The sequence below is a fragment of the Diabrotica virgifera genome, chromosome 1, assembly GCF_917563875.1.
Source record: "Diabrotica virgifera virgifera chromosome 1, PGI_DIABVI_V3a".
Taxonomy (NCBI): domain Eukaryota; kingdom Metazoa; phylum Arthropoda; class Insecta; order Coleoptera; family Chrysomelidae; genus Diabrotica; species Diabrotica virgifera.
The window spans coordinates 317,673,413-317,694,665 of NC_065443.1; the positions used below are offsets into that span (position 1 = coordinate 317,673,413).

Consider the following 21,253-nt stretch of genomic DNA (forward strand, 5'->3'; position numbering starts at 1 on the left):
CGCGGCCTCTCGGTGATTGCACCGATTCATTTATATGGCCAGCACGCCACTGCCTTTTCCCATCCTTCAAGCGCTATTCTCGTAATATGCTTTTCATATACATAATATGATAGATATCGTATTTTTACTACAAAAGCGATATTACGTAGGTCAAAATTTTTGACGTAAGAGAACTGTCAAAACATTAAAATGTGACTTTTCATAAACATGGCAATAAGAAAAGTCACATTCTAATGTTTTGACAGTTCTCTTACGTCAAAAATTTTGACCTACGTAATATCGCTTTTGTAGTAAAAATACTATACTTGTCGAGAAAATTAGGATACGAGGAATTAAAATACAGCTCCAATAATAGAATAAACAATTTATGGTAACATTTTAATAAATTATAATATATTTCACGTTTTACAAATATTTCTGTGAATTACCACAATAACATAGTAAACGTCTTTTATTAATCATATCTTCGGCTTGTCTCTTTGGCTTTCCTTCCTTTCGTCCGGACTAAACCATGAAACTTTATCTGAAATAAAAGGAAATTAGTTAATAGAAAGTTGGTGTTTTTATAATCACCTAATTGATGGTTTGCACCGTTTTGATGGTCGAGTCTCTCAGCTTAGAAGAGGGGTAGACTTTGATTTGTAGAGGATTGATCAAGACTACGCGGGAAGGTTCTAGGTCTGTAGTAAATTGAAAGGAATTAGAAATTAATAGAGAAATATATCAGCCATATTTACACTTTATATGTCACAATGAGAAGTCCCAGGTCCAAAAACCTAAAGATTGCTACCGTGGAACCAAACAGGCGATGATTAAAGCAGACGAAAGGGGCTCTACAAGATTCAGTCACCTCCCGTCAATACATCTATTAGACCAAGAGGCAGCGCTGAAAAATCTCTTTGAATTTACTAAAGCTAGATTTTTCACAGTTGATTACTGTGAGTGTGTAGAGAAACATACTGCGGTCGGTCAAGCGAAACGTAGAACAGGGGTTACTGAGAGGGTATCAAAGTTGCTTTCCTAAGAAGGTAATTATTTCCATTTACTAAGGCTGAAAATCATAACACACATTCTAAATTAAATATAAATAAAAGTTATTATAGTCGGTCAGCTGTATAACGGGACATAGCCGGTCGGTCGGCCCCAATAGTCGATTGAGGAAATTAAGCATTTTGGCTCCCAATTTTTTCGTCCAGCATGGATTTACTTGAAATTTTCACAGAAAGTCGGGAATAGTCCAAGGATCATTTTCTATATCATTTTCAATTTCTATATCACGCTAAAACCTTGGGGATGGTTGCCACCCCATCTCGGTGGGTGAGAATTTTTTATTACATTTTAATCATGTACTTCGATGAAAAAAGTGATTCTAAGAAAAAAATGTTTTTTGCATTTTCTTCGTAAAACTAATATTTTTCGGGTTATTCGCGCTTGAAAATAACAGTTTTTCGACGAAAAAATCGACACTTTTAGAGGGTTTTTTGAGAATACTTCGAAAAATATTCTATATATTTTTGGCGATAAAAAGTTTCTTCAAAAATGATTTTGTAGGATTTTTAAAGAGCTATAAGACTGTGTAAATTAAATTCCGTAAGATCCCTTAGTTTTTAATTGAGGCGGGTTTAAAGGGCTCGAATAAGGGGGTAAATAGGGGGCTGGTAAATAGAGGTTTTAAACAGCTATATCTGACTAACTGTTCACTATAATGAAAATCTATGCACAGGGTAAGTTTAGTTATTAAAAAAGCTACAATTTAGTAGTTTATAATGTTGTTCGTATCTTCAGTATTTTCGGAGATATTTTTGAAGTAAATGGTAAAAAATACCAAATTGCAAAAAATCAATTTTTTTTAAACTCCAATTTTTCCAAAATTAGGCATTTTAAATAGGTCAAACTCCTTGAGTGTGTTGATAATATAAATATAAAAGGAACTACAGAAAGGTGAAGACCAATTTTGAATTAGGAAACTAGTTATTGGGTTGTTTTCACTGATTTATTCGTAAAGAAAAGCAGATACCAACATTTTTTTGATTAAGTCGCATAATTTTCATGCTAGAAACTTTTCATTATTTTTTTAAAGGTCTAATTGTATACTTGAAAAAAGATTATTTAAGTTTTCCTCGAAAAATGCAAATTTTTTCCATTATTTGGCTTTGAATATTTCAAATTATGCATTTGACGAAAAAAGCTAACATTTAACATGGCGCATCTCGGTTTCTATTGGTCTTAAATATTATTGGGGAAGAATTTGCTTTGTGTTACTAAAAGATACAATTTTGATATCTACAGTTTTTTTGATTAATTGCATATTTTTTGAGGTATTCTCAAAAAAAAAACCCTAAAAAGTTGATTTTTTCGTCGAAAAACTGTTATTTTCAAGCGCGCTCGAAAAATATTAGTTTTGCGAAGAAAATGTAAAAAACATTTTTTTCTTAGAATCACTTTTTCCATCGAATTAAATGGCTAAAATGTAATAAAAAAATTCCCACCCACGAGATGGAGTGGCAACCACCCCCAAAGTTTCGGCGTACAGCGACAGCGATAGAAAATGATCCTTGGACTATTCCCTACCTTCTGTGAAAATTTCAAGTAAATCCATGCTGGACGAAAAAATTGCGAGCCAAAATGCTTTATTTCCTCAATCGACTATTGGAGCCGACCGACCGTCTCTGTTCCGTCATACAGCTGATCGACTATAATAACTTTTATTTATATTTAATTTAGAATGTGTGTACTGATTTTCAGCCTTCGTAAATGGATTTAATTACCTTCGTAGGAAAGCAACTTTGATACCCTCTCAGTAACCCCTGTTCTACGTTTCGCTTGACCGACCGCAGTATGTTTCTCTACACACTCACAGTAATCAACTGTGAAAAATCTAGCTTTAGTTAATTCAAAGAGATTTTTCAGCGCTGCCTCTTGGTCTATATGTCAAGATTCCAACGAAAGATTCCGTGTACTCATGATACGAGTAAACTAAAAGAAGATGAAAGACAGTTTATATTTCAATTTATGTCAAAGGCGGCCATCATCCTCTTACTTAAGTTTCACCGTCTTAGTGCTGTTCAGATAAGCTATATGGTCTACTAGTGGAGTCAATGAAGGTTTTCACCTCCGATTTCGTTGAACCTCCTTCGATTTTCATGAAAATTGGTGAGCAATTAAAGGATACCTGAAGGACCAAAAGTGACATGATGCCAACTTGCGCTTTTACCCTGGGGGGGGGGATGCCACCCCTTCTCGGGGGTGGAAATTATTTTATTAAAAATGATACTACTAACCGATAGAGGGACAAATTATAAGTAAAATTTGTTATATAAAGTTATTCCAATAAATCAATAGTTTTTGAGTTATTAAAGATCAAAAGTTTTGATTTTTCCTGAAAAAAATCCATGTTTTAAGGCAGTTTTTCATAAATAAATCAAAAACCATAAATTTCTTCAAAAAAGTTGTTATTACCAAAATCGAAGATAATATAAAAATAAATGAGCTCCTTGTTCGAAAAATTCTTTATTAGATATACAAAGTGAGTTATATGCAATTGAGTGTATATTTTTTTTCCGCAAGTACTCAAATCTTAGCATTCAAGCTTAAATAACTGGAAAACGATGCACTTTGTTAAATATAGATACTAAACATTTTAATAAAGTACTTAAAGGTAACTATCAAAAAGCTATATAAGAAGTCGATAGCATCAAAATTAAGCCAGTTATGATGGAAATAATAGGACCCTTTCAGATTTTTAGGGAAGAATGTAAAATGAAACATGTCATTTCCACAAAAATTAAAATTTATAGTAACCCATTTAAAACTTTATTTATTTTAGCATGAGTAATAACTTCAACAATTTTGACCGGTTTAGAATGCATATTTTTGAAAAAAACACGATTAAAAAAAAATTAGAATTTTTCAAATTTTCGTGAATTTCATTTTCTTTTGATAATAACTCCAAAAATACTCGATATACTTAAAAAATGGTAGAGAACAAAATTTTAGTTTTAACTCTATTTAAGCTTTTTGTTTTTTTAATATTTTGTTTCGATAAAAAATAACCGAGATAGAAACATTTAAATCCTAAATTTTACTGCGAGAACCATGTAACCCGGGCCTTATCACCTTGTATTTAAAAAAAAATAAAGGATTTAGAAAATTATGTTTAATACAGCGTTACAGACCTTTCACTTAGCTTTGCAACAGTTTGTGGGTAAATCTCGTATTTCAAAAATTAACGGACTTATTTTAAAAAAATCAATAACATTTTCTTTGAAAAAATTTTATAGCGGAGATTTTGTATGTATACAGGTTGTGGGAAGTCCAATTAGTCGTTTGTTGTAGGAGATACGAAAAAAGTTTATTTAGGTGAGATTGGGGCATAGATAATATCAGAATTTAAATACATTTCCAAACATACAGGGCCACCCATATTGACAGGGTTAAACAAAATTATCTTTTATTTAATGGAACACCCTGTATATTTTTACATTTTTGGATTCTCCTCTATGTTTTATTTCTTAAAATATTAGGTTTTGTGATGTTATACGAAGTAGTTTAAAAGATAATTACGTTTTTTTTTCAAATTTCATAGCAATATTCACCCCCTGTATAATTGTAGTGATTTGACATCAGAAAATCAATTTATATTCAAGTGATTTTTAATATAGTCTTTTACTGTTCAAAATTATTAATCTAGCAAAACGTTTAATTTTAGCTAATACAGGTTGGTCGAAACTGAATGAGTGTTTTCTCAAAGTTTAAGAGTTTGAGTTTTCTCAAACGGAGCAGCCTGTAATGCCTGTAATGAGCATTGTAATGAAATACTATTGTATGACACTTTATTATTTCCCACCCTGCCAGTGAGAACTGAATTTATTTTTGAAATCCCTAACTTTATATCTTTAATTATTTTAAATATTGTAAACGATTAAAAAACAATCAAATTAAATTGAAATGAATAACCAGTGTATATCTTCCACATTTACTTCATATTTAACGTAGCCTGTACCATAATATTGCACAGATTATTTATTATCCCTGTATAGCAACGATATACCATGACTGTGAATTCATAATTGAGAAATGTCCTATATCCAGTCTCACAAAACAAAGGGATTCCTCAAACATAATATATATGCAGACAAAATCAGCCAAAGTGATTTGCGATATCTAATGAAAGGTATGTTCCGTTTGTTTGTAGAATTATATTTAATTAGATTTGCTTTAATTACTAAAATAAATAAATTTTCAATTATATTTTATGTATTTGTGGAAAAGGAAACCTAGCATTAGCGGCCACATTTCTATAACGGCCAATTGTTTTCTATTTTTAGTGGCCGTTATTGACATGTTTTACTGTACCAATAATGTTTTATTAAATTATGAAACATTATTTAAATAAAAAATTTATAAACTTGGGAGATATTTTTAATAAAATAGTGTTCACCCATGAGAAGGGGTAACATCCACCCCCAGGATAAAAGCGCAAGTTGGTACAACATCGTTTTTGTTTCTTGGGGCATCCTCTAACCACTTACCAATTTTCATGAAAATTGATGGAAGTTCAACGAAATCAGGGGTGAAAACCTTCAGTGACTGCCTTTTTGGAAATATAAAAGAATAATTTTTTTCGTGATTGTCGTGCTAATTGGTTGCTAATTTGGTTGCTATAAGGTTAGAAAAATTATTAAAAATTATAAATCATGCAAATAAATGTAAAAAAATATTTATTTTACTTAATTAAACGAGATTGCTTGAGCCAGAATGCTGAAATCTGCATTTTTATCATTAAAAAAAGGTGGATTTCACCCCTAAAATGCAGAAAGCGCAACTTGGTGCCATATCACTTTTGTTTTTTGAGGTATCCTCTAACTATTCAACAATTTTCATGAAAATCGATAAAGGTTCAAAGACATCGTGGTTTAAAAACATTCAGTGACTACACTTTCAAAAATATAGAAGAATAAGGTTTTCGTGATTTTCGACTTCTTAATTTTCGGATTTTTGGTTGCTATAAGGTTTGAAAAATTATAAAAAAATGTATTTCATGCTTATAAATATGAAAAAATATTTATATTTCTTAATTAAACGAGATTACTTGCGCCATAATGCGGAAATCTGCATTTTTTACAATTTAAAAAGTATGGGTGTACTGCACCCCTAAATTGCAGAAGCGCAAGTTGATGCTATATAACTTTTATTGCTTGAGGTATCCTCTAATTACGTACCGATTTTCATGAAAATCGATGAAGGTTCAACGAAATAGGAAGTGAAAACTTACAGTGACTGCACTTTCAGAAATCTAAAAAATAATTTTAAAAAAAGGGGTGTATTTCACCCCTAAAATGCAAAAAGCGCAAGTTGGCACTATGTCACCTTTGTTCCTTGAGGTATCCTTTAACCACTCAGCAATTTTTATGAAAATCGATGGAGGTTCAACGAAATCTGAGGTAATAACTCATATCCACCTTCATTGACTCCACTATACTCTGAATTGAAAAGAAAACTGGTAATCAGAAATTTATTCCACGACATAAGTCTTTAGATTTTCGGATCAGGGACTTCTTATTGTGATAGTAGATGTCGCTGCAGCATCTGAAAGTGAATTATTTGCATAATTCTACTTAAAAAGACAGTTTAGTTTCTTTTTGATTCGGAGTAGATCATATAACCTCTCTTCAGAGGTTCAATGCCCTTATCTCACAATGGAATTCATACTCACCATTTGCTTGTGGATTTTAGATGTCCCCATGACAGTGTTGACAGAAACGCACTAGTGAAAGCAACCCTCTCAACAGCCAAATCATTCTCCTAAAGAAAGCTATTAGAGAATCTGGAATAACAACAAGAGGAACCATTATTAATAGGAGTGTAGTCGTACAATTACTAGCGTATGAGGATAACATCGATGTCATAGCAAGAAGAAAGGCGGACCTGGTCCCATCATTCACAGCATTGAAAACAACAGCAAAAAGAATGGGGCTATATACACGTTAACACTATAATAATGGGGCTAATAATGGGGCCGAGCAATGTACTGGATCATCGATCGTAAATCTTAACTATCTCTTGAGAACAAACTACTGATATATAAAGCCATATTAAAACCAGTATGGACCTATGGTATCCAAGTGTGGGGGACAGTCAAACAAACCTATAAATACTGCAGAGATTCCATAACAAAATCCTTAAAACAATGATGAATACCCCTTGGTATGAACCAAATTATGTGATAGAGAAAGACCTTCATGTGTCATCCATAATAACAGAATATTACAAAAACTATTCAAGAGACTACAATTTCTTCCAAATGAGTCAGCAAGCAACCTCACTGATGATCATAATGCTGTACAACTCTTGAAGAGATTCAAAATAGTGGACTTCAAATGGAAAACAAGAAGATTCGATAACCTTAAATAATCAAATTTAAAAGTCAAACTTTTTAACTTAATAAAATATAAAATAATATTAAATCAAAAACTTTATTAGGACCATTTTCTAGTTACATTTTCGTGGCTTCTAAAAACGCAAGCCAATCGGATGCTGGAGCTAGGAAAATGAGGAAATTCTGTAATTTGCAATTCACGTCCCATTTGCCACGTTGGACAGGTGGGACGTGAATTGCAAATTATAGAATTCTCTAATCTTTCTAGCTTCAGCATCCGATTGGCTTGAATTTTTAGAAGCCACGGACGTGTAACCAGAAAATGCTTCCAATAAAGTTTTTTATTTAAGGGCATAGGCACAAAATATCGCATGCCAAAATTTCCAATGTGTTTTAAATGTATTCATTTTTTCGAATCCTTAGAAAACTAGTAAGTATTTTGAAAAAATTTAAACGCAGAATGAAAGACTACGTTATAAAAATATTTATTAGTTTTCTCAGGATTCGAAAAAAATGATTAGATTTAAAACACATTGTACATTTTGACAGGTGACATCTTGCGCCTATACAATGAAAATTATTTTATATTTTATTAAGATAAAAACTTTGACTTCTATTCAGCAGATGTCGCTATGACTATTTCGTTAGTTGCAATACGAGGCTAGTCATCTGAATTATTTCAGTTTGGTTAAGAGATAGCAACATAATATATGCATTCTCTGAGGAAAAACTAACGAGTTTTGAAACCGTGCTTGTTGCGCTCTCTAAACAAACTAAATATAAGACGATTTTGGCTTCGTATTGCACTGAAATGAAAATGGTTATTCATTTTTATTGTTTTAATTTATTTTGGGTAAAAACAGTGATTAATGTCCCTCTATGGATGTCCCTCTACAGGTCAAATTATTATCAGTCAAATAAATTTACCCCTTCTATTGTTCTTAGTTAAGGAGAGATTGTAAATATTACAAAAATTTACAAACAAATTAATTATTACTAAGGGTTTCTCTTACCCGTCCAATCGAAGACCATATCATCAGAGTACCCTTTTTTCTCGTACAAATCCCTAAATATCTTCCTCAAATAATCATAATCCGGCGTCTCGGAGAAATCCAACTTCCGAACGTATCTCAAGTACGTGGCCCACTCCTCGGGTTGACCTTCGCACAAGCTCTCGATCGTCGTGGACCTTTTCGTTTCGCCGATTTTTTGATACCGCTCCTGAAACACTTTTTGGCTTTACTCTAATCAAATAAAATTACAATATAGATCAAGCGTTCACGAAAAATAAATCGATTTTTAATTACAGCACCTAGACACTTGCAACTTTTTGCAGGTTGACGTCTGTAAAAAAGTCTACAATACAAAAATGGGTGGAAATGTATAACTGCATTTTAAAGTGTATAACATATGCATTCAATAGTGCATAAACATGTCAAAACCTGCATACATATTAACCTTTAAATGCCCAAGGGTGGGTAAAAAATGACCACCTAATGCATATTTCCTTGTAGCATATATTAAGTGTTCCAACATTTTCCAAAAATTATTTATTGTTAAAAGGACGGCCCTTTATCGAATGTTAATTTGGTTCTACCGATATTTTTGAAAATAACAGTAATATGATTAACTATTTTTATGGGAAATAAGCCACAATTAAATTGAAAAAAATTATTTTATTAACGTTTCGGCGCCCAAATCGGGTGTCGTTGTCAAAGTACAAAATACTACTAAAATAAACAAAAATGTTGTTGCTAAGTAAAATATTCTTCTATAATTTATTTAATCTGACTCATTTATACTGGCAATTCAGATATAAATATATTATACATTTTAAAGTGATTAAAGTGACTTTAAAATGATATTGCCAATATTTATGAGTTGCGTTCCTGGGACGACTTTACTGAAAAATAGTTCATTCGATTACATGAAATCAACCTCAACTCAAGAATATCCGTCACAAAAATTCATAGCATGTGATCTGTCTTTAAAAAGACAACCAAATGCAACGATGAAAGTAAAATTTTTGCGTTAGAGATTCCATAGTAAATCACGAGGGAAAACCAGGAAAAAACCTCGTGATACTATCCCGTCATCGTAAGTATTTGGTCTTTTAACATTTAATTTACTCTCAAGAAACTAATACCAAATTCTGACTTTAATATGTTTTTCTACGACCGTTTAATAATATGCTCATTATCCGCTATTATTGAATAGATAATAACACCCATTACTTTAGCCGTGAGTAATAGTTTATTACTCACGGGCTGAAGTTACTCACGGGTCATTACTCACGGGCTGAAGTTAGGTTCAACTGGCGAATGTCACTTTTAATATTAGTCGTATTTAAACTGCATATAAAATTACTTACTTAAACTTATTTATGTAACCCAATAATTATTGTAATGTATATCAATAATTAACTTCGAAAAATTTTTAAAGGATTTTTAACTGTAACAATGCGTTAGTATATTTTTTACTTTTATATATTTTTATATACTTGTTTACTATTATGAACTTTGACGTTTACCATTTTCAATGACAGTGACATTAGCGTATTTTTTGTGTTTACTGGAATTTAAAATAAAACTTATATTGTGTCTATTTTATAAAGTTATCTTGTGTTATATATTCTAAATATATTATAACATATTATAGATAGTTATATTATTATATTATGGCATATTTTATGGTATTATATATATTATAGTTAAATATAAATGTGCATTATAACTTTTTAAAAATACGTCCACGCACCGGTAATAGCCATTTCCTATTTATTACAATGGCAGTAGGTACAAAATACTTATAATTTTTCGGAAATGAAAATAATTTGAATTGGCTATTTCTTGTTGTGTCTTTTACCATACATAATTAAGACATCATTGCTAATTAATAGTAAGCAACCAATTATTCAGCCGTGTACTATTGGTAAGTAAAATTTATTTGTGTAAATTATAATTTTAATCTCAAATAGTTAATAATTATGTTGTTTTACTAATTAAAATAAAAAAAAGGTCGTAGAAAAAGTATAGTATTCTACTTGCATGTAATGGCTATTACTCACTCTGATGAATTACGACACTCGCCTACGGCTCGTGTCGCAAACTTCATCGTCGTGAGTAATAGCCATCATTACATGCTCGTTGAATAATATACTATTAAATTATAAATAATATTAATAATACATAGATATGCAATAAGTAATACTAAAATATAAAATATGTCCTAACTCGATATGTTATTGACTTACTAATCGTGGTATTTTCTTTCTATTGACTTCCTCTTTCAGTATGGGTAACCACATCCTACTGCATTCTACCGAGGAATTTGCGACACAATTTGGTTTTCTTTTTAAAGACAGATCACATGCTATAATTTTTTGTGACGGATATTCTTGACTCGGGGTTGATTTCATGTAATCGAATGAACCATCTTTCAGTAAAGTCGTCCCAAGAACGCAACTCATCAATATTGACAATATCATTTTAAAGTCTTCTACTTTAAAATATATAAATGTATATCTGAATTGCCAATATAATTTGGGCGTCGAAACGTTAATAAAATTATTTTTTTCAATTTTATTATGGCTTATTTCCCATAAAAATAGTTAATCATAAAAATGCCACACGGAAATACCTTCAGAACAACATTAACAAAAATATATTGAATTAACTGTGGGGTGAGCACAAAATGTCCACCCTTGGTAAAACTTGTTAGTAAAGGTTTTTAGTAATAAAAAATCGTATCTGGGCCACATACTCCGTAACAATAAATACTCTCTGCTACACGTCATCATCCAAGGAAGAGCAAAGGGAAAAAAGGATTGGGAAGAAAGAAGAAATCTTGGCTGAGGAATATCAAAGATTGGACTAACCTCGGTGTTGAACAGATATTTCACGTTGCAAAAACAGAGAAGCGTTTAAAAAAGTGATCGCCAACCTTCGTTAGAAGATGGCACAAGAAGAAGAAGAACGACGGTTTTTATATAATTTCTCGTTGGCAGGAACATAATGATCGACGTATAATTACACAATCGACATAATTATCCGCCAAACTAATGAGCAAGAAGAAAGGAACAATGCGGAAAAATCAACAAATCTGAATTACTGGCTTTTACTGGTATTTTAATTTTGATGTACATATTAATTTTGTTGTAAGGTTTTTACATCGTTTATATCAATATTTTAGAAAATTATGTGTTTATTAAGCATAAGATTCTTAAGTTTAATCCATTTCTAACATTTTTAACAACTCTCAATAAATATATTAGCTATTTTCGAGGTGGATATTTTTTACCCACCCTTGGGAATAGATGGAACCTACATATTGGGCGTTTAAGAGTTAATCAGGGGGATTTTGGGGTCACTGAACACTAATACGCCTTCAGAATCGACACCCAAAGCACCTGATGCCTAGGGTTACTGCTAAGGTACGTCATCTGGAGTTTAGAGGGTTTCAGCACTAAATTGATGCAAATAGTATACTCAATATAAATACTCAATATAAATATTCGTATTTCTGTAAAATTTTCACACATTTAAAAAAGGAAAGTGTTTCTAAGACCATTTATTGCTAAGGTAGCTTTTTCAACTTTAGAAATGCATAATTTGTTTTTTATCAATATTAACATTTAAAGCTGCGCAAGTATTTTTGTCTGAAAAGTGGTGAAGGAAATAATCTGTAATATCTTCCTTAATAATGGACCAACTTAATTTTTTCTATTTTTGGGTAGCATATAAAAATAATAACATCTGCATGATTCTATCTGCAATTAATAATTTATTATTTCGATCGTCTAAGATTTTCTACCTCGACATTTTTCCTCAAAATAAGTTAGTTTTGTCTCGCTTATCTTGGTTTGTCTTGGCCCTTTTCGTTTCGCCGATTTTTTATACCGCTTCTGGAACAGTTTTTGGCTTTCACCGCTAATTTGGCAGGCGATAGAAAGTAGTTAATTATTCAATTAAGAGTTGTTTGGGAGGTACAGAAAGTCTTTAATGAATTTGAGATGAATAGGTGTTAGTGTCGGGAGTTCGGGAAAACTGTTAAATGTTTGGGAAGTTTTAGAGGTAAATAATTGGATCTGGTTGTATGTTTATTATCCGTTATAAAGCTTGGCTTAATCATAAAACTAAATTTATGACGGCTACCCGGCCATATATTGTCTATTGGGCCTAGATCCCGCGTACCAAAAGAAGTTGATTATTAGCAAGCTAAAAATTTGTTAATAGCTTAACGGTGTCTACTCGGACAAACTTTGATGTACGAGAACGCTGGAACAGAGGAACTTTTAATTGTGGAACGTATCATCCTGACAAGTTTATGATTAAGAAATCTAGCAGGTTGTTTTTAAGAGTTTATTCAATAGCAAATTTTATATAATAAGTATATGAAAAAATATTTGTCCGACAAATATGTTGGGCATTTTAATAAGTCCGGCACGTAGAACATATCGAATGACAGGAAATATATTGGTGGTAAATAGCAGTCTGATTTTTACATGAGAGTTTAATGAAATGGTAACAAATCAATTGGAAGTTCTTTCCGACAAAATACATGGGACGTTTTCGTAGTCTGACGTTCGAAGCCTGTAACCTGTTCCGCAAAGCTTCTCCTGTTCCAATGTACCCATATATCAAAGTTTGTCCGACTAGACACTGTTAAGCTATTAAAAAATTTTCAGCTTCCTATTAATAAACTTTTTTTGATACGCGGGATCCCGGCCTTTTAATTATTATGTTGCTTATTAACTAGTTGAAATTGAACTTATCTATACGGTAAAACGTTACGGATATTTAAAAAACTATGCTATTTGTATCAACATGATGGCCATATTTAAAAAAACGTAAGAAATTTTAGAAAAAAAAGTGTATATAATTTACAGGAAACAAAAATATGCCATTATTATCATTCTCTTTGCCTTTATCCATATGCCGGGTGGTCTTTATAATTACGTTACTCTGTATATGTTTAAATTTTAGTCACACCAAAATTATACTCCTTCATATATTAGATGTTACTTGTCTATTTAACCATCTCCCACTATTCCTTCTTTATCTTTTCACTCATATTTCTTCGATGAATTGGTTAACGATCTTATCATGATTCTTGTCTTTTCAACCCCAGCTGTGCAATGCAATGCTTTCTCTAGAAGGATCTTCTCGGTGTTTTAACTTCGTAATATTAAAAAGAAATTATTTTTCTCCAGTCTATATTTTTACTTGAGACTTTCATTTACGGCACTAGAACACTGGGATGATTTTTTTTGTTAATTGTACAATTAAATTTTTTATAAAGAACTATAAATAAAAATATGGTGGTCTAATAAGTAACCTCCTTCACCAATTAGGGTGCTCCGATCTTAAAAAACTTTAGTTCTAGAGAAAAAGTTCTAAAAAGTCTAACCTTTTTTGCGTAGGTACTTGTTTAATTTAAGTCATACACGTCGATTAGTATATTTTTGACAGCTGTGGAAGATCAAGTGAATAGAGCAAACGGAGCCGCAGGTTGCCTTAATGACACAATATGGAGAAATGTAATTATCGGAAAAGAAATGAAAGGCAGAATTTACAAAACGGTCATCAGACCAATAATGACATACGCGACAGAAACATGACTAGACACAGAGGACAAAAAGATTGCTCGAAACAGCGGAGATGAAAACCCTTCGAAAAATCGATGGTAAGACTCTATGGGACAGAGCTAGGAGTACAGATATACGACGGAGATGCAAAGTAGATAACATTAATAACTGGGTAAGAAACAGAATAATAGAATGGAATGACCACATAAGCCGAATGACAACAAATAGGGTAGTCAGGACAGCGAGAGAGGGTTCCCCAATAGGAAGACGATCAGTGGGAAGACCACGAAAACGATGGAACGACAACTTACTAGAGGCACATTGAAAAAACAGACAGAGTCATGTTTACACAAAAAGAAGAAGAAGAAGTTAAAGAAGAGTTTCGTAGTGGCCGTATATTTACATTGGAAAACAACGTACCTACTGAAGGGCCCACCGATGCAAAGACATCGATGCAAAGAGCACTGAATGTTAGAATGCAGGGAAAGAGACCGGTTGGAAAGCCAAGAAAGCGCTGGGAAGACACAGTAAACAGCGACGCACAAGCCTTTTTAGGAGTCCGTGTATGGAGAAGAGCATCCACAGACAAGCAAGGGTGGAGGCAAAAAATAAAGGAGGCCAAGGCTCAATTTGGGCTGTAGTGCCGTAGAACAAGAAGAAGTAGATCGAATAGATACACGATTATATCAGTTTATGGTGAAATTATTATATGGATGATTTATGTCGCTACTTACTGGACTATTACCTTTAAAGTATCAGCTTTGAGGCCCTGCCACGGCAGCGAGCCCCTCAAAAAGTACATGAACATGTGTCCCAACGCCTCTAAATCATCTCGCCGGGACTGCTCCCGACCCATATGGGTGTTGATGCTCATGTAGCGGGCCGTTCCCGTCAAAGATTTATGTTCCCTGAAACGCAACATTTAAATTAGCCGATGACAGACTGGCCATAGCCGGAAGAAAAATTATACGGCGCGGGATGGTGCAGGTCACGTGGCGCAAAATAGGGCTCTGAATTATTTACTCTGTAAACGGGAAAAACTTTCCGGACTTTGCGGTGTCGTTGTGGTTGGATTCAGCTGGGGAGTCCCCCGTGAAGATAAATAAATGCAAACGAACATGTTGAATTGAAAAAAACATAATGGATCGAATAAAAACTGTTGTTTTAAATTTAATATTGTGCCAAGGTAAAAAATACAACTTTAAAGAATTAAGGGGATATCCTAGTTAGTGCGGCAGATTCGTGCAAATATAAGAATTGTGCAATTAATGATAGAAGCATATAATTTGGACCACATACACTACACATATAAAGGTTCAAAATTAGATATGAGGCCATCTCAGATTTTACCTTTTACAAAAATGGCGGGCATTCAAAATGGTGACGATACATATGTGACTAATAGCACGATAACTTTAAAACGAAAAGTCCGACTTCAACCAAATTTGGTATATGAGTACTTTTTTTGATGTATAAGATCGAGCTCCTGAACCGAAAAAATCGGCTTACCAGAAGTTGTGTTTTTGATGATTTTTTATGTAAAAATATGTTTTTTTTAAGTCTTTCACCCTGCATGTATTGATATTTTAAAAAGGTAATACCGGCATTGAACAGAGCGTAAAAATATTTTTTAGGAAATATTTTGAACTTTTTAGTTATGTTAATTACCATGTAACAAATGCATAACTTATCTTCACATGTACCTATGTGCGGCAGATTCGTGCAAATATTATATGAATTATTGTGAATTTAATGGTAGAAGCATATAATTTGGACCACATATACTACACATAAAAAGGTTCAAATTTAGATATGAGGCCATCTTAGATTTTGCCTTTTACAAAAAAGGCGGGCATTCAAAATGGCGACTATACATAAATATGTGACTAATAGCACGATAACTTTTGAAGCAAAAGTCCGATTTCAACCAAATTTGTTGTATAGGTTCTTTTTGGATGTATAAGATCGAGAGCTCTTAATCTCAATAATCGGTTTAACAAAAGTTGTGTTTTTCCTGATTTTTTTTTTAAATATGTTGTTTATTTTTTAAATTGTTTCACCCTATATATATTAATTTTTCAAAGAAAATTTATTACCGGCGTTGAAATGAGCGTAAAAATATTTTTTAGGAAAAATTTTGAACTCTTTAGTGATATTAATTACCATTTAATAAATGCATAACCTATCTTCATATTATGTAGGTACCTATGTGCGGCAGATTCGTGCAAATAATATAAGAATTATTGTGCATTTGGTGGTAGAAGCATAAAATTTGGACTACACATACTACACATACAAATATTTAAATGTATGTAGATGTGAGACCATCCCAGATTTAGTCTTTTACAAAAATGGTGGGCATTAAAAATGAATCTGCCACCCATAGGTACATGTGAACATCCGTTATGCATTTATTAAATGGTAATTAATACAACTGAAAAATTCAAAATATTTCCTAAAGAATGTTTTTACTCTCTTTTCAATGGCGTTATTACCTTTTTGAAGAATGTATATATGCATGGTGAAAGAATCGAAAAAGAAACAAGATATTTTTACATAAAAAAACAGTAAAAACACAAATTCTGGTAAACCGATTGTTCCGATTCAAGATCTTGATATTATTCACCAAAAAAAAAAGAACCTATGTACCAAATTTGGTTGAAATCTGATGTCTAGTTACAAAGTTATCGTGTTACTAGTCACATATGTATTGATGTGATCTTGATTATTGATATGAGATAATATTTTTATATGTCATTTAATTTAATCAATACATTAATAATAATCTAATTAATTTACCAGATCACATATCAATATGTTTTCAATCTCAGGGCTTTTTATAAAATTAATTACTTACATACGTGGCTTCTAAGTATTTCTCAATGGTTCCTAATCGGGATAGGAAAGAAAAGAGTAAAATAATAACACATATGGGTTACAATTGTAATCAAAATATTGTTTATTTTATTTAAATGGCAATCACTGCTTAATATTTGCTATATCTTATTATTCTTAAACATTACATTTACACATGGGAATCTTATTTCCTTTTGGTTTCCAATTGAAAGTTTTTATTAACATTTAACTATTATGATTTATTAGCAACAATTCTATTTAAGTTTGATGAAGCTTTTCTGATATTATTGATTATGTTTCTTCAAATTTAAATGTAGTATTTAATACGAAAAACCCATACATTCATGTCCAAACAAATGAGACTGACCTTTTTCTGGTGAACTGAGAATGTCTTCACACAAGACCCGTTTCCTGCTATCCTTGGCTGCGATCAAAACCTCGTCCTGGCTTCCAGTAATGTTCTCCTTTGAAACTAGCTCGTATAGCTCTCGTTTCCTGCTTCTGTCGTGATGCTGTGTTCTACCTTTTTCGAAACTGCAATCAGCTACCGTGAACTCTTGGCTCAAGGAGGTTCTTTTACTCTCAACCTGGCCTACCTCTCGTTCCACGATAGATACTCCACACTCACGGAACTACACCGGCTTTCTCACTCTCCGTACACTACCGTCTACTACTGGACTTCACTTCTCGACAGCTCAAAACATTCTGCTCTCTATTTGTCATTCATTCCCCTACTTTCTAAATATCCCTTCCAGATTCACAAATCAAACTTCCACCACCAACTCTCATTCGCAGTATTCCTCAAAACCAATTTTTAATCTTTCTAAATATGCTTAATGGATTTCAAAAGAAAAATAGTTAATTCCCATTCTAAAATTACTTTCTACTAATTACAAAATTTAATGATCTATTATCTACTTCCACTAAGTCTTATTTAGCATCGGCTAATGATCGAACCTTCTGCGAACAACGATAATGACCTATTATCGATTTCACTTGAGTTTTATTTTAAGCGCATTGTTCCGAGTTTCGTTTAATCACTTCTTAAAATTAAATATAACAATTTGTTGTATACAGGTTGTTCTAAATTTATATGCCCGTGGTTGAGAAAATTGAAAATATTTTATATTAAATTGAATTTTGTTTATAATTATTAAAATTTAATTTTCATATCAAATAGAAATATAACAAATCCCCGCCTTGTATTCGATAAAATTTATCTGCATTTTTAAATAAATTTTCTCGAGGCAAAACCAACTCCCTGTATATTTCCTTACTTTAATCTACGTCTTATATCCTAACTTACTATCTACTTCATGTAATTCTGTCTTTTATTCGTGATATTTGTATACATCGTGAATATTATAAATTCCTCGGATCTTTTCCGAGTTCCTGTGCCTCAACTCATAACTATTTATCCCATTTTCATTATTTACGATGTACGGGCCTTCGAAAACAGGCATCAACTTTGCGCAAATGCCCCCAGGAAGATTTGATACTCGTAATGCCCTCACGAGTACTTTTTCACCCTTTTGGAAAGTCACTGGTCTTCTTTTTCTATTTTGTTCCTGTCTTTGGATATATTTTTCGTTGCTTCGCCGTAACCTTCTCTGTACGGTTTCAATCACCTGTTGATATTCTTTTGGCTCTTGGTCTTCCCATGGCCTTATCGGCAGTACACCCTTCATGATGTATTCTGGGGTCTCTTTTGTTACTGTGCTCGGAATTGTATTTAGATACCTTTCTATTTCCGCCATTTTCCTGTCCCAGTGGCGATGTTGACCATCTGTTGCAATGCGAAGAAATTTCGTCACTTCCTGTATGAATCGTTCCGACGGATTACTCTGTGGATGCCTGATGCTGACAAAATTTGTCTCTATTCCTCGTTCTCGAAGTTGTCCCTTGAAACGATCATTTCGGAAATACGTTGCATTGTCCAGTAGAATCTTTTTTGGTGTTCCTACTATGGCTATAAAATTGTCGATTTTTCTTAATATTTCTTCCCCCTTTGTGGTGCGGCAACTATATAATTTTACGTATTTTGAAAACACATCCACCATTACCAGAATATGTTTGTTCCTTTTAGTGGTCATAATTAGATCGCTTAACATATCTATTGCTACAATGTCTAGTTTGTTTCGGGCTTCAATATTTTTGGCAACATTTTCGTTTTTGAAATTCCGACTCTTATATTTTTGACATACATCGCACTTCTGGGTAATTTCCTTTGCAATGCGGTAATCCTGTCGGCTGATGTAATTTTCCCTAAAAACGAGCCAAACTTTTCTGCTACCGATATGCCCATTGTCCTCATGTAATTTCTTTATTATCTTTTCGGCCAATGTCTGTGTCACTAAATATAGTTCCTTTCCGTCTATTCTCTTAAAATATATGTTATTTTCTACTTCCGCTCTTCTTTTCTCTCTTTCCTCTAGGTCTTCCTGGTTTGTCCTTATCTCATTTAATGAATATATCCCTTCTTCTTGTATTAATCTATTTAGTCCCACATGTAGAGTAATTGTTTCCTTTTTTCCGGTGTCCTCATCCCGTGTTAGAGCGTCGGCTATTATGTTGTCTTTTCCTTTTATATATCGGAACTCAAAATCATACTCCTGTAATAATAGAATGCCTCTATGTATTCTATTATTTACTAATCTATTCTTCATGATATGTACTAAAGCTGCATGGTCTGTTTCGATTGTGAATTTTGCTCCCAATAAGTAAAACCTCAATTTGTTTACGCAATATAGTACACTGGCAAACTCCAATTCTGTAACACTATATTTTCTCTCATGTGTTTTAGTCACTCGAGATATAAAACATATCGGCACTTCTTGGTCGTTTTGTATTTGAGACAGAACTCCTGCAAATTTTTGTATGGACGCATCAGTTCGGAGTATAAAAGGTAAATTGTAAATAGGGTGGTATATTTTCGTTCCTTTTGCGAATTCTCGTTTTAATGTTTCGAAAGCTTCCTCCTGTTCTTCTTTCCAATTCCATTTTATTCCTTTTTTAAGCAATTTTATCAGAGGGATTTCCTTTTGGCTCAAATCGGGAATAAGCTTTTTAAAATAATTTATCGTGCCAAGAAAACCTCTCAATGTTTTCAAATTCGTTGGTCTTGGGTATTCATCTATGAGCTTGACTCTGTCTTCGGCTAATCTTACTGTTTTGGTGTCCAATTGAAAACCCAAATACATGACTTCTTTTTGAAAAAATTGACATTTTTCAATGTTTAATTTCAATCCCGCTGTGTCCAATTCTTTCAGAATTATTTCTATGTGTTCCAGATGACTCTGAGTATCTTGTGAAAAAATTAATAAATCATCGATATAATGAACTATGAAATCTTCATGGCGATTCAAAATGGTATGTAGAGCTCGGACGAGTGCAGCACAAGCACTCTGAAATCCAAATGGCACTACCTTAAACCGGTAGACAATACCATCAATAGAAAAAGCGGTGTAGTTTCTACACTTTTCAGCTAACGGTATCAACCAAAAACTGTGTTTTAAGTCAATTTTCGAAAATATGTGTGACCCGGTGATTCTTCCAAAAATGGCCTCGATGTTTAGAGGTGATTCATATTGTGATACAGTGTGCTGGTTGATATTCCTGGCATCTAAACATAATCTCAATTCTCCATTGCTTTTCTTTACTATCACAATCGGGTTAACATACGGTGAATCACATCTTTCGATGATTTGATCTTCCAACATTTTATTTATTTCTTCTTTCACCTCTTGTCGATACTTGTATGGAATCGGGTAAGTCTTTGATCGAAAATTTCCCAAGTTTTTCACCTCAAATGAATGTTCGTACTTTTTAGCCACTCTGTTTTCCTCATTGATCAAATTTTCGTAGTTTCTTAACATCAACCGCAATTCTTTTTCTTTCCCTTCTCCACATATCAATTTTCTGTCTTTTTTTTCAGATTCTTCACACATGTTTACCATGCATTCTGCATCCTCGTTTGCATATACCTCCTCTTCAAATACCACTGTTTCAATCATATTCTTTTCACTTTCATTTTTTAGCTTTATTTCTTCTTCTCCTGAGCTCGTCTCTTCTTTTGAGGAATCCCAGGTTTCCTTTGTTTCTGATACTCTCAAATTTTCTTCTTCTGGGCTCAACTCTTCTTTTGAGGAGCCACAGGTTTCATTTTCTTTTGTCCTTTTCTGACTTTTTCTCCCTTTTCTTCTTTGTCCTTGCTTCGTTGCCAAATTCATTTCCACTGTTTGTTCTTTACCTGATTCGTCCGTATTTTGTTTCTCCTGTTCCTTGTCCTGTTCCTTTTCTTTTTCTTCTGTTAGTTTCATCGTATTATTTTTAAAATCTATCACTACATGTTTTTCTGCCAATTCGTCAACTCCTACTATCATGTCATGTAACATATTTGGCATTATTACACATTGTAGTGCATACATATGCTT

The 21,253-nt window shown here is 32.8% G+C and overlaps 1 protein-coding gene across 6 annotated transcripts in view; it reads right to left on the reverse strand.

Annotated features, from left to right (window-relative positions):
• Positions 1-364: 364 nt before the first annotated feature.
• Positions 365-21,253, reverse strand: part of LOC126879273 (casein kinase I-like) — a 62,904-nt gene continuing 42,015 nt past the window's right edge. The window contains exons 5-8 of one of the 6 annotated variants that reach the window (XM_050642352.1): positions 14,710-14,872; positions 8,392-8,599; positions 6,716-6,826; positions 365-523 (exon numbers count right to left, since the gene is read on the reverse strand). In XM_050642352.1, the coding sequence (XP_050498309.1) occupies positions 6,732-6,826; positions 8,392-8,599; positions 14,710-14,872 (466 nt within the window). In that variant the 3' untranslated portion in view covers positions 365-523; positions 6,716-6,731. Of the gene's footprint in view, positions 524-573; positions 681-6,715; positions 6,827-8,391; positions 8,600-14,698; positions 14,873-21,253 lie in introns of those variants that run through there. The other 5 variants (XM_050642351.1, XR_007696018.1, XM_050642353.1 and 2 more) reach the window with 5 other exon arrangements.